The 14,618-nt window shown below is 34.9% G+C and overlaps 2 protein-coding genes across 3 annotated transcripts in view; one reads left to right on the top strand and one right to left on the bottom strand.

Moving 5' to 3' along the window:
* Nucleotides 1-5,660: 5,660 nt before the first annotated feature.
* Nucleotides 5,661-6,705, bottom strand: LOC135071490 (integrator complex subunit 12-like). Its single transcript, XM_063965266.1, has 2 exons — nucleotides 6,173-6,705; nucleotides 5,661-6,086 (listed from the first exon to the last, which is right to left on the bottom strand). Exons 1-2 carry the CDS (start codon nucleotides 6,596-6,598, stop codon nucleotides 5,787-5,789), a joined length of 726 nt encoding a protein of 241 aa, XP_063821336.1. The 5' UTR covers nucleotides 6,599-6,705; the 3' UTR covers nucleotides 5,661-5,786.
* A 294-nt stretch (nucleotides 6,706-6,999) lies between these two features.
* LOC135088635 (uncharacterized) overlaps nucleotides 7,000-14,618 on the top strand; it is a 65,808-nt gene continuing 58,189 nt past the window's right edge. The window contains exons 1-5 of one of the 2 annotated variants that reach the window (XR_010261068.1): nucleotides 7,000-7,316; nucleotides 7,531-7,752; nucleotides 8,050-8,187; nucleotides 9,960-10,179; nucleotides 10,570-11,320. Coding sequence is in view for 1 of the 2 variants with exons in the window: in XM_063983557.1 (XP_063839627.1) it covers nucleotides 7,065-7,316; nucleotides 7,531-7,752; nucleotides 8,050-8,187; nucleotides 9,960-10,179; nucleotides 10,570-11,033 (1,296 nt within the window). In the remaining variant the exon portion in view is untranslated. Of the gene's footprint in view, nucleotides 7,317-7,530; nucleotides 7,753-8,049; nucleotides 8,188-9,959; nucleotides 10,180-10,569; nucleotides 11,787-14,618 lie in introns of those variants that run through there. The other variant, XM_063983557.1, reaches the window with a different exon arrangement.

Here is a 14,618-nt window from a genome sequence, read left to right as displayed (position 1 = left end):
CGCTTATTACACCAGTCCACAAGGGTGGGAGTCGAGACAGTGTTACGAATTATAGGCCAATATCAGTACTTACCTCATTGTCTAAAATTCTTGAAACTATGTTAAATAGGAGATTAATGTCGTTTTTGGAAAATAACAGAATTTTATCAGATTGTCAATTTGGATTCAGGCCTAAAAAAAGTACGGAAGATGCTGTGCGTACACTTGTAGATTTTGTTTCTCATAATTTGGATTGCAAACGTAAGTGTATTGGTATATTCCTGGACCTCGCCAAGGCTTTCGACACTGTTTCGATTCCTGGGCTTGTGGACAAGCTAGAGCGGATTGGAATAAGAGGTAACGCGCTTTCTATTTACTCTAGTTTCCTTCGTGACCGTGTCCAGCAGGTCAAGATAGGAAGATATATCAGCAGGGAAGAGTATGTGTCCTATGGAGTCCCGCAAGGTAGTATCCTGGGTCCGAGTCTATTCTTGATATACATCAATGATCTATGCCAAATGTCGCTTGATTCTGGCAAAGTCATCACATACGCTGATGACACGGCACTTGTGTTTCATGGATTGACTTGGGACGAGGTGCGGGGTAGGGCTGAGGTTGGGTTGCGCAAGGTGATTGAATGGCTTAATCGAAACTTGCTAACACTAAATCTTTCCAAAACTACCTTCTTACAATTTTCAGCCTCTAAGGTGCAATCAAGTGATTTTGTCATCAAAGCTCATTCTTGTGACGTTAAATTTGAGAATTCGTGCACATGCCTTTCTATTGTAAGGTCCTCTTCCATTAAATACCTCGGTGTTTTACTAGATTACCGACTTAACTGGCAACAACATATTGAGCTACTTACATCACGTACTCGAAAACTCATTTGGGTTTTCAAGAGACTAAGGTATGCGGCCAATTTAGACCTTTTGCGAAAAGTGTATTTTGCATTAGCACAATCAGTTCTTGGCTATTGTATTGTCGTTTGGGGAGGTGCCTGCAAATCTCACATGATCCAAATTGAAAGAGCACAGAGATCCTTGCTAAAAACAATGACTTTTAGCCCCTTCAGATTTTCGACTGTTGCCTTGTATAAAAAGTGTTCTGTCCTAACTGTAAGGCAACTATTCTTTTTGCGGACTATTACCGGACAACATCGTTTCACTCCATACATCGCTGAGAGAACTAGTGGGAGGCGTGTAATAAAGAATGTAATTGAAGTGCCCAAGTGTCGAACTGCATTGGCCAGTCGACAAAGTTACTTTCTATCCATTTATTTATATAATCAAGCCAACAAACTTCTGAACTTTTATCCTGGTACTGTATATGAATGCAAAATTAAAGTAACAAACTGGCTGCTTACGCTTGACTACCAGAAGACTGAGGAACTTTTAAAAGTACGTTTTTAGCTCACACAGAATTAATTTGCTCTTACACACACACACACACACACACACACACACACACACACACACACACACACACACACACACACACACACACACACACACACACACACACACACACACACACACGCACACACACACCGATACACCTCAAACTCATACACCTCACAATGTACTATTTTATCAGTTTTTTGTTTGTGAACATTGTTTAAGATTCAATCTTTATTAACACTTTTAATTTTTCTTTGTTTATGATCTGTGGAAGAGGGCGCTGATCTTCTGAGATACAGGTATTTTATACCTAGTTCGGAAATCAGAGTTCTTTTAAAGTCTCTGTATTATGTTACAATTAATAAAGAAATTTATTATTATTATTATAATCTATTTTCAAATGTCCTGCTATTTGTTTCAGCTTTTAGGTGTTCAGGTAGGTGATTGTATATTTTTATTGACATAATAAGTGGCCCTTTAGTGTGTAGTGTTAACTTGGATTGTGGTAATGCTAGGTTGTTCTTGTATCGTGTAGGGTAACGACGGTGTGTTTGGTCCACGATCTTCGTAGTGAACGCTGGGTATTTCCTTACGAATTTGCAAATTTCAAATATATAAATCGAAGTAAGGGTTAATAACTTGTGTTTTTTAAAGTAATCTTTGCAACTAACAGATTCGTCAATATTTTCTATAATGCGGACGCATTTCTTTTGGAGTATAAACAGATCATTTACATGTGTGCTATTACCCCACATGATTACTCCGTATCGCAACCATCCGTACGCGTAGGCATAATACGCAGTTAAAGCTGATTTTTTGTCCGTTGTTTTCTTTAGTTCTCTTAGCGCGTAGATAAAGGAAGATAATTTCGTTTTTACATTTTGTATATGAGCTTTCCAATTTACGTGTGTGTCTATATTCAGCCCTAAAAGAGTAAATGTGTCAACGCATTCTATTTTTATGTTATTAAATGAAAATTCAATGTCAAGGGGGAGTTTTTGGTGGGGTCTAAATTGCATTAATTTTGTTTTTTTATAGTTAATTTCTAAGTTGTGGTCAATCATCCAGTCACTAATTTTATTAAAAATGTCATTGAGTTTAAAATTAAGATTTTGGCTATTTGTGCAAGGTAATAATAAAGAAATGTCATCTGCAAATAATACACATTTGTCACTTAATATTTTCGGGAGGTCATTTATATAAATTAAAAAAAGGACACAACCTAAGACGCTTCCTTGAGGTATAGACTGACACATTTGTAATACGTCTGATCTTGAAAATATTATACTTTTATTTTTTTCGTCAAAATATTCTACTTCTACGTATTGTTTTCGGTTTGACAAATAAGACTTAAACCATTTGTATGTCTGTCCACGTATTCCGATGCCGTACATTTTATTTAATAGTATATTATACATAACTTTATCGTACGCTTTTGTCATATCAAGTAAGATACCTACTGCATAGCTTTTTCTGTTCAATATGTCAAGTATTTCTTGGATATATGTATAGACCGCTAAGGTTGTGGAATGGTTTTTTCGGAACCCGTTTTGGTTTGCATCAAAGATTCTATATTTCTCACAGAAAGAGTACAACCGCTCACACATAACCTTTTCAAATACTTTTGAAGATGTTGGTAGCAAAGAAATAGGTCTATAATTACTTGGGTCTGTACGATCTCCTTTTTTATGAACCGGTTTTACTATAGATTGTTTTAGCAAGTCGGGGAATTCGCCATCGGTAAACGATTGATTGATTAATTTTTGAAATGGTATTGACAATTCATCTGCGCAGTTTTTTAAAAGTTTTGGCGATAACTGATCAATTCCATAACTGTATTTGCTTTTAAGGCTTTTTATCGTTCGATTAACCTCAGATACACTGACGGGTGACAGGAACATTGTATTCTAATCCTATAATCCTTTCCTTTTCAATGCTTCTTTTAGTTATATTAATAGATTGTAGTCATAATACATACTCGTATACATGGATGATTGTGTTATACTTTCATTATAATACTTAGTGGAATTACTGCTTTCAAAACGTGAATTAGAACTGGCCCCATAGCAGACATTTTCCTACATCTAAATGCCTTTTAAAATATATATTGGTTAATGGCTATTGGAGCGGGTACCACTTTCCATACATTTGTGCCCATCATCCTTTTATATTAACTACCCACTAAACAAAATAATAACCACAAGTTAATTTGTATTCCATTCTATGCACCAATCAAATTATTTTGTAAATAGTGTATCGTGAAATATTTTTGCCAAATGAAACGTTTGCCAAAACATACTTTGCCAAACAATAATTTGCTAAACAATAATATGCCAAAAACGGCATTTGCGAATTAAGTTTGCTATAAGTTGTTTTGCCAAATGAGAATTTGCCAAATGAAAATTTGCGAAACGTTGTTTGCGATGTGATAATTTGGGAAACGTTTTTTGGCCAAACATTAGTAATCCTAAAGTTACATCTATTATCTATACAAAAGGATATCTAAAGTACCTACCTAAACGTATATAATATAAATATCTAAATGATTATACACACATAATTATATCTTTTCTCTCATATTTATTATTATTAGCTACTATACATTATATTCATTATAAGATGCTCCATAGCGCAAAATAGCACAAATAATGTACCCACCTACTTATTCTCCTTTCTTTATTTTAATATGTTGTGAGTTGTAACATTCGCTGTGGGTCAAGTGCCCCTCTCTCATGGTTTCTGCAGAATACCAGTGGCCGTAACGTGCTCCCGAGTACGTTATGGCCTCATACTGAGCAGAGACCAATTTGGTACAACAATTGTATTATTTCACTTTTTAATGTCAATGTGTATCATTATTTTAGTACCAAATAAATATTTTTTCTTTCTTTCTTTCTTTCTAAAGAGACGTCGCTTGCTCTACAGTCTACAGAGACAGCCGCGTAAGATGCGCGTAAAAAATCTGTACTTACCTACCTATTATATTCTTGATTTCAGTTCCAGTTCAGATTTAATTCTAACATGCAGTGATTACTTAATATGGTTATTCCCGAATATGTAGGTAACTGTATACCTACTAATTGCTTAATCTAAGTAACAACATAAATGGAAAAATCTTCTGAAGAGATAAGTAATTACATAAGTATACGAGTTACAGTGGATTTTCTGTGTTACTCGTACTTACTTAAGTAATTTCTCGGTTTTTTTTTCAGTGCAGTCTTATAGGACTATTCCACTTTGTTCACCTGGGTGAAGTTGTTTGTGAAGTTTTAGTGTCAACCATTTCACCCCTGGCTGGGTGATATCACCCAGGTGACTTGATTCGACTAAAGTGGTCGCCTTTGTTAACCTACTAGGGGCCCTGGGCATTTAAGGATTAAGGGTTGTCAGGTCCTAAAACACAAAAGCCGGACATGTCACGGGCTGGGGGGGGGGGGGGGGGCTGGTTCCGAGGTAAAATGAGGACACTAAAAATTCCACTATTCACCCAGGTGATATGATATCACCAAGGTAGGAGTAGGTGAACAAAGTAGAATAATCCGTCTAAGCCATCAAACACAAAATTCCTAGTCAGACGTCGCTTGCTCTACGGAGACAGAGCTTCGTTCAGGTACGTAGCGTGGGCAGGCCTCCCACTAGGTGGACCGACGATCTGGTGAGGGTCGCGGGAGGTGCCTGGATGCGAGCGGCGCGGGACCGGTCTTAGTGGAAATCCTTGGGGGAGGCCTTTGTCCAGCAGTGGACGTCTTTCGGCTGAAAAGAACGAACGAACGGACGAATACCATAAGCGGAGACTGATTCATACTAGCTAGCTACTGTGCTGTTTTGGACTGATGTGATATAACCTACCTAGCTTAATTTAAGTGAAATACCTACCAGTACCTGCATAGCTGCCAAATAGAAAAAAAAATCTAAAAATAATCCCTATTTAGTTTTAAAATTGACCAATGACTCCCACATGTGAAATGTGGGCGAAATGTGAAACTTTGGATGTCTGGATGTGTGTTACTCTTTCACGCAAAAACTACTGAACGGATTTTGTTGAAACTTTGCAGTATTATTGTTTCTAACCCAGATTAACATATAGGCTATAATTTATGCCGATCTGTGACACTAAAATTCACGCGGGTGAAGCCGCGGGCAAAAGCTAGTTCTGTCATAAAAACATAAAATGTTTCAGGAAGAAAAATGGGCTCCACTGAATAAATAAAGTAATAGTTATATGAAGCATCCTAGAAAGTCTTATGTGAAACCTTATAAACAGGATATTAAAAAAACATGATATTCACTTAATGGTTCTTTATTGAAGTAAGATTATAGGAGGAATAATTGGAATTTACAATTATTAGGATTGGATATCTGTTCCTAATCTATGTATACCTAATCATAAAACATGACAGCGAGACTAATTTATTTCGAGCTTTTCTTCTTTTCGTGTTGCTTTGCTGCTTTCTTCTTCATGTTCTGGAGACGTTTATCAGCTGATATTATATTGATATTAGGGGTAACAACTTTAGATGGGGACGAAGAAGAGGAACTGCTCGATGAAATCTTAACCGGTGTGGTTGATCCGGATATGCGAGTAGGGGACTTGGCCTCAGATGTAACCTTGCTTGGATATCCAGCAGAAAACCCCTGAGACGAAAGACACGATGCACATTGCCAATCAGTGCCCATATCGTTGTCACTTATTACCGGCTTGTGGCAGTCCTGAAAATAAAATATATTAATTTAACTGTAAACAAGCACTGAGCATTGTACTCATTTATGTTATTAATAATTAGATAGATAAATACCTGATGATACAGAGCATGACAGGCATCACACTCAACTAAGCGGTTGCCAGCCTGAACAGCTATTTGCCTGCACACTGCACAGGTCAAATCTTCTTCTAAAAGGTCGAAGGCCAGCTCGCCATCCATCACAGACCCGTCATCATTCTCTCGCTCAGGGATCTGTATTTGCTGAGGGCTTTGCTGTGGAATGGGAACTGTCTTACTACTAGAAGCTTTATCACTTTTATGCTTCGATCTAGGAGATCCCATCTTCTCATCAGCCAAATATTTCTTCGGCAAAACATTGCCCAAGGTCTTAGAATTGCCGTAAGTCTGCCTAATAATATCATCGAGAGTTAACCTTAACTGCTCGGTTGAATCAGGAGCACTGGAATGTAAATATTTTAGACACAATTTTATAGACGGATCAAAGTCGATAGAAGACATTGTGTTATAAAAATATTAGCGAAAGATATTTTTTCGTAATTTCAGTTCGAGTTTCAGTTTTCGCTTCGCTGCAACTTTTGTTGTCATTGTCATTTGTCAATTCATGATTGTCACCAAGTCACCAACGTCAATCAAGTCTTTTTTCTTTCATTTTGTTTTTTGTGATTTTATGGCCTTAAGATTTTCTTAAATATCCAATTTTTTTTAACCTTCAAGCTTCAAATACGGGCAATACATCTCAGTAGCAGAGTTTAATGTTCCTGGGATTTTCTGTTGATATTCCCGTTAATCCCGTTCCGTAAAATATTCTACTAATGGCAGTAATGAAAATTTCAAAGCCGTTAAATAACAAAAAAAAACAAAGGCATGATGTCATCTGGCTGTCATTAATGTCATTGTTATTTGTTATTGAATCGATTGTGCCGGCTGTTGAATTAAATTTGTTTATCTTCTAATTTTAGCAATCATGTGTAAAGTGATTCTAGGCTACTTATTATTAAGCATATGTTTTCATTTTAACCAGTGTAATAATCGTGTCGGGCCAGATCCGTGGGATTTGATTCAAGACGAAACATCAACTGACACTCATGATGGAAAGATTCCTCCAGACCTTCGATTACCACCAAAAAGGAAAATACAAACCAATGGAAACATGGCAAACGGAGAGTGGTTTTTCAAGAGAACTCTTGCAATCATTTTGAATGCTGGACAAACAAAGGTATAGCAGTACATTTTACGTATTTCTATTGTTCGCATTTTGCTTGTATTTTACTGCAAAACCCTTTTTCACAGTTTTCTATGAAATCATGTTGATTAGACTATCATTTCATCACTATGTGTAGCTTTTGATAGTAGATTTGCTCACGTGAAAATGTTGCTACATGTATAAAAAACCCTGAAAAATCTTCTTAACATTATTTTAAAAATTACAGTTAAACGAAGATGGCAGTACCGATATATCCCTGCTGTTAAAATTCGACCAGGATCATTGGCAAACCCTGAAGGACTACACAACATCAAACACTGCACTGACTGAAGATATGTTTCGCCGTGCAGTTGCCTATGTAGAAGAAGCTGTTTACAAACCTTCTCTTGCACAGAAAGTTGCTATAGCATGGAGTGAATATATTCAGTCGTTATTCTTAGAATACAAGGTAAAATTAATAACTTAACATTAATTACTGTAGTACAGGTGTGGTCGATCGCGACTATTGGTCCAGTCGATCGTGGCAAGGCAAAAAATACTACATGATTGTACTAAACTATGCTGTTTCATTTAAGATTTCAAGAAGTATGTAAGTGGTAGATCACCCAGGGTTTCGTTAGTAAACAGTAGATCTTATGTCTAATCAAGTTGGCCACCCCTGCTGTAGTAAAACCTAAATTGTGCCATCTCTTTTATTTCTTGTCTTGTGTGGTGTAGTGTGTAATATCTACCTCTATCTTTTCAGACTTATATCACATGGTGTTGTGGAGGTTTAGCAGCATTTGGTGTGTTGTTTTGGCTGTGGATGCACATGTCTCATAAACATGTTATCATACTAGTCATTGCTGCATTGTATCTTTATGAAGTAGTCATATCATATAAGGTATTTATATTAGTAAAGATTACTTTGACAAAACAAAAACGAATCTAATCTTTATGAATTTAACACATTGAACGCCAACGCGGTCAATGTTGTCCGACACTGCACTTTCCTACCAGGCCAAGTAAAAATTTTTTTCAATTTTCGTCGATTGTTTTTTTTTGTTAAATCGTTACATTATAAACATAAATAAAGGATTTTATTAACATATAGTTGTTTTTGAGTCTCTACATCGTATTATTAAGCGTCGGACATCATTGACCCCCATGGCCCCAGCGAGCGAAAATTCGAAAATCCGTTCCGTAGGGCCGCGCGGTCATGTTGTCGACCATCCCTGCTCGCAACCAAAAAAAAAAATGAGAACAACCAAAAAAATAAAGAGTTTTACATTGATAGGTTTTTGATGTATTATATTACGCATAAATAGGAATATTATAAGGTATAAAATGAGAAACGAAACTAGCAGGATAAGTCTTAAATAGCGATTAAAAAAAATAATAAATTAATTGATGATACCGTAAAAGGAACACTAAAAGTGAATTTTTTCTAATTGTTTTAATTAAAAAAGGTTTAAATTTTATAAAAAAAAATTAATTTATCAATAATTCGTATAAAAGTTGTCCAAAACTGAGCCGTCTCAGCTATGGCATTGTCAGGAAGGCGCTACTAACAATACTGAACTATTAGTTCCGATTTTTGCCTCGTTTGACAGCCATATAATTATGAAATTTACAGGAAGGTGCTACTAACAACTGGGTTATTAATCCAATTTTTGCCACTTGATGTTTTAGAAATAGTTTGACTGTATTTTGAATTTTTCATCCATCACTGCAGTGTCACTTTCGATCGGTTCTTTAGTCAAAACTATATTGAATTGTCAGTATATTTACAAATAATCTTTAAAAATATCTTAAAATTAAAAATAATTATAATGACATAGCTGATTTAACATGCCAATAATTTGACCTACATGAATAATAAAAAAAGTTTTAGAATAGAGTATCCATAAGAAAAAAAAATTTTTTCATACATTATACAAATCTATTTTTCTCGACAATCCTGCTAGGTGTAAGCATCTAATAAGTACAATAATTTATGCCACTAATAAGGTTTTAAATGGCATAAGTTTTGTAGCTGTACAAAGAACTTAGTACCTGTACCAACCCTTCATACAAAGTGGTTGTTCAACAATGAAAGTGTTTTTTTTTTATTGTCCTGCATAATATAAATTATGTAAAATAAGTAAACGATATGTTTTAATTAATAAACAGTTATTGTCTTGCTAAAAAGTTGATACATTTGCAAAAATGCATTGTAGTAATTACCATGTTTCATTGCACTACCGTTAACCACATTTTTTTTTCTAAGTCCGAGCTTTACTTGAGAACCAAGTGACGTACACTAATCTTGGGAGCCGCGCGGGTCAGCTTATATGAGAATTATTGAAGAAATGCTGTCCATCGGCTCAATACAGAGGTTTGAACATAGGTCTGACTCGCGGTCATCATTGTCCGACGCGGCCCGAACGGAAAGTTAAAGTGTCGCCCATCATTGTCCCCCATGGCCCGAACGGAATAGTGCCATTTTTAGGCTGGCAGCGAAGGTGTTAACAACATTAATCCCAAAAATGCTAAATTCATACATTAAACAATAAATCTCATGTAATAGACAGAGTATGTTGTAGACCCTGTCTATTACTTGAGATGTTTACATGTCTCATATTATTGTTTGGTTTTTACATGTCTCATAAAAGGTTTTAAATGTTCTTATTTCAGGAAGCAGAGAAACAAGAATTGGACAGATTTCTATCAGCTGTAAATAAATGCAGCTGGCATTTTTGGAAATCTTCATGTGAAGTCCCTCCACCTGATCCTATAATATTCATGAAGCACATGAATCCACTAAAAATTGGCATTAGAATGTTCACCACATTTCTGTCTGAACCTATGTTGGTGCTGAGTAGTACAGTCAATACAATGATAAATGAAATCACAGGTACAATTCTGATAGTTATTTCTGAAGCTATATTTATTTTATGTTATTTAGCAATAACCCCACAGCTACCTAGAAAGTGTATTATTTTACCAAGGAATAAAAAAAAAACATTTATGTAATAGTGTTGGCAGGTGCCTCTTATACATAGACTTCATTTGTATAAAAAAATTTAGGACTATGTGTAAGCACACATTAGGCAACAGTAGCGGCGACTGTCGCCCAGTGTGCACCTACACTATAGAATGTTCTCTCTAGCTGAGAAAACTTATCAAACTGTAAACATAAAGTAGTGACATCATCAATGTTATATTTTGAGTAATAAAATTTTCCAAACATACACATTATTTGAGTAGGTATGCATTTGACTGATACCTTCCGTATTTTTTTCAGGTGGACTCTGGTTCCCGCTGGATGTAATATTACACTGTATATTAATTATATCTATAAATATTATGCTGATAGTATTGCTAGTCATGATTATTTTTAATTACATACTTAACATTCCCTTCAGCCTAAATCTATTTGGCTTGATGAGTATTGGAGTAAGACAACGTAAACATACACTAAATGTAGACACAAGCAACAATTCTCCATCAAACGGAAATACAGATAGAATAAGCAGTGCTACGTTAGAAAGGATATTGGACGTGTGCTCCCGCGCTCTAGATACTACGCGAAATGTACCACAAATTGCACCAACCACATCTTTTAGTCCCATCTCCACAATTAAAAGGTCTGCGAGTACTGGACGCCTGCCTAGCTCGTCAGTAAATAGTTATGATGCCCCCGAATCCACGACAAGGAAAAGGACTAAGCCCTTATTTATGATTGGTGGTGGTGACAGTCGTAAATAATCTAAAGACGTTATTGGCTTGGCAAATATAAGGAACTGAAAATTTAAAAGAAGGACTTGACACCCTAAATACACTACTACCTACCATGTATCTACCTACTATGTATAACACTTGTTTATTTAGTTTTATAAAGTTGTTGATTTAAAAAAAAAAAAACTTAAGTAAAGTTTTCAACTTTAAGAAACTATTCTAAGAAATCTAAGTCAGATTACGTTTTATTGTTCAATAACGTTCGAAATAGACTTAAATAGTCGCTAATCGTTTAATGCTAAAAGTAAACTAATTATGTTGTGGTACAAAATAAAAAGCTTATTATTAATGTAGTAATGTTTTCAGACTTGTAATAAATTAAGTGTCGTTTTAATTTAATCACAAATGTCGAAATTAGGTAGGTAATATAAAAATCAACTTAGTATCTTATGTTTTTAAGTATTTTTGTATTGTATAATATAATGAAATCTAATCGCATGTATTAACGTTCATAATTGTTTTCCATTGTAGTTGCTGATATAATCGATAGCACATCAAGATTTTACATTTACATACATACTCTCCTATAACAACTACACGAGATGCTAGTGTTTAGACTGATGTACTGTTGAAGGTTTTTTATTGACTGTCCTGCTGAAATGCGTAGAGCTACTTGAAGGATAGTACTAAAACTACTGCCTTATTTGAAGGAAAATATCTGTGATATATTTTACCATATTTATAATTATTACTAAAAAATTTCAATAAAAGCTTTGAATAATATGTTAAGTTTTATTTCGTGATGCCTTAGTTAGAAGTGTCACAAGATCAATTAAAAATACAATAATAATAAATTGAAATTTTCAGTTCAAATACACTAAGCGTTATTTATATAAAATAAATCAACTGACGTTGTTTCAAGCAAATTCTAGTTACAATTCAAATACTTATTTAGGTACAATCTATTCCGTTATTGGTCAACAAACATTCGCAACCTCAATAAATAACAGTGTAACAAATCAATATACTTACAACTACAAACATCACTCCAAATTGGATGAGCAAAATACGGCTCTTGCAATATTCTCGCTCATCCCGAGCCAAGCTATGAAAAAAATGACGCGATCCTATCAGGCTACCCTACATCTACAGACGAAACTTAACCGCATCATGGACTAATCCCTCTATGCAGATGTCAATGCTTACATAATTGTTACAAGACCAACTTGCAGAACAACCATAAATTAACATCAACAAAAAAAAAATGCATTTTGGCATTATTTATTTTAAGAATATTACGCGAATATTAATCTTAACAGGCTCCCATGTCCCTGTCCCTTTAAAAGTATGATGCGATTAATGGCTTATCCATTTGTACTAATGGACAGGGAAAGTTTTGGGTAGACGGAATAAGATCTGAATCAATCAAAATTCTCAAAGTATAGGTACTCATAGTGTTACAAGTAGCAAGTTATATGGAATTTGTTTTTTCTTTCATATACTTAATTAAAAAAAACACATTTTAAACAAATAAAATTGATTCACTTTTTTTCACAAAAATCACCTGTACATGGCAATAAACATTTTTTTTGTCAATGTATAAAGTAAGGAATGTTTTGTAAAATAATGGAATAACAAGCAAAATAGTAATTAAAACAACCTTTCATTTGTTTATAATTTTTCAAAGGATATTGACATTGTTCAAGTGTTAAGAGCCATTTCACAAAAATATTCCGCGCGAATTTAGGTAAAAGCTGTCAACGCAACGTCAAAAGAGTAAAAAGAACGCTGAAATGGACAAAAAAATCTTGAGCCGTGACCGTATTAAGACTTGATTTAAGTTATTAATTTTAAGGTAGAATGAGGTATTCAAACTTGATAAATTAATTTAAATTTTTAATAGAGTTTATTAAGTCTTTTATATTTCGATTCATAATGAAACACGAATAGGTATAATATGTAAAATATATATTAAGTACAAAATAAAAACAGTCACATAGTGAAAAAAAAATCTGCCCCCTTACAGCTCCATCATCGGACCCTGGATACGAATAATGAAACACGAATAGGTATAATATGTAAAATATTTAAGTACAAGATAAAGACAGTCACATAGTGAAAAAAAAATCTGCCCCCTTACAGCTCCATCATCGGACCCTGGATACGAAATATTCGTCAAGGCGAATCACACAAGCCCAAACTCCATAGGGTTCTATTGTTTTGTTACGGAGGTGGCCATTGCATCTCCTCCAGATCCATTATCAGACAGAGCTAAGAAATAAATAAATAAATATTATTATAAGTAAACAAATAACTAAAATAATTCATCTTACTATCTTACTTCTTACTAGTCTTACTAATATTATAAATACGAAAGTTTGTGTGGATGTCTGGATGTTTGTTACACTTTCACGCAAAAACTACTGAACAGATTTTGATGAAACTTTACAGTACAGTACAGCAGTACTAGGCAGACTGTGTTCATCTATCACTCGGGTCGGAAGTTCCTATCGCAAGACCTTTGGTTCACTCAGTTCCGATACGACTCTAGTGCTGTGTGTAATTATTTTCGTGAATACACTGAGTTTATTAATTTCTACGAGTGGATTTCATTTTGCCTGAGACCTACGCCATGAACCCTGAACCAGAAGACCCTGTCGCCAGCGACAGCGACGCTCATCCATCCCTGGCGTCGACCAGAATAACAATGTATAGGCTATAATTTATGACGATCTGTGACAAACTAAATTTCAAGCGGGTGAAGCCGCGGGCAATACTACATATTTCATACTAGCTTTTTGCCCGCGACTTCTTCTGCGATGAAGTGGAAAATGGTTCTAATAGAATTAAAATATTCTAATAAAATTAATTTTGTTAAATGATTATATTTTTTGATATAAAATCTACAAATTATTATGTTTAAATATTTGAATACTTACAAAATTATGAGATCTTTCTGAAACAAAATTAAAACACTACACCTGCCGCAGATTTCTTTGTAAACAATGTTTTTTTGTTTTTCCCTCAGGTGCTAAAATCACCAGGCTATAGTGTGCGCATACTCTGGAGTATTCCACATACAACTGGTCGTCGGAGAAGCATAGATTTCCATTATGTCTACTCCCGCTACCATATGGAACTCCGCTAAAACTCGTGAGGGCGCCAACACTTGCTTTTGTATCGAAAATTAGTATGAGCAGCTGCGCACGCGGTTGCCCGTTGCAGGCTCTATGCAACCACACTATTTTAAACCGTGGTCCCTAAGCATGAGATGGGAAACTGCACTCTCTTGAATTCTCTTGAATTTGATGGTGTTAGGGGAATCCTAGGAATGAATACATGCTTTCCAATGGAATCTCCTCATCAATATTGCGAAATTGCGAGTTGCAATGCAATGTTACGTTTTCACTTGTTATTTTATTGTAATCTGAAATACGAAGCACGTCATCTATCAATAGGATATATGTATATTTTAGAAGTTAATAAATTATGCATAAAATATAAACACTTTAGAAGTTTAGTTAAATCGTAGAATTTCTGAAAAACAAGTATGTACTAAAATCGTACTGGAAAAAAAAGTATTAATATGTTATCTAATTTATTTATTAAACGTCG

The sequence above is a fragment of the Ostrinia nubilalis genome, chromosome 4 (assembly GCF_963855985.1).
Source record: "Ostrinia nubilalis chromosome 4, ilOstNubi1.1, whole genome shotgun sequence".
Classification (NCBI taxonomy): domain Eukaryota; kingdom Metazoa; phylum Arthropoda; class Insecta; order Lepidoptera; family Crambidae; genus Ostrinia; species Ostrinia nubilalis.
This window is presented reverse-complemented; position numbering and strand designations above follow the sequence as displayed.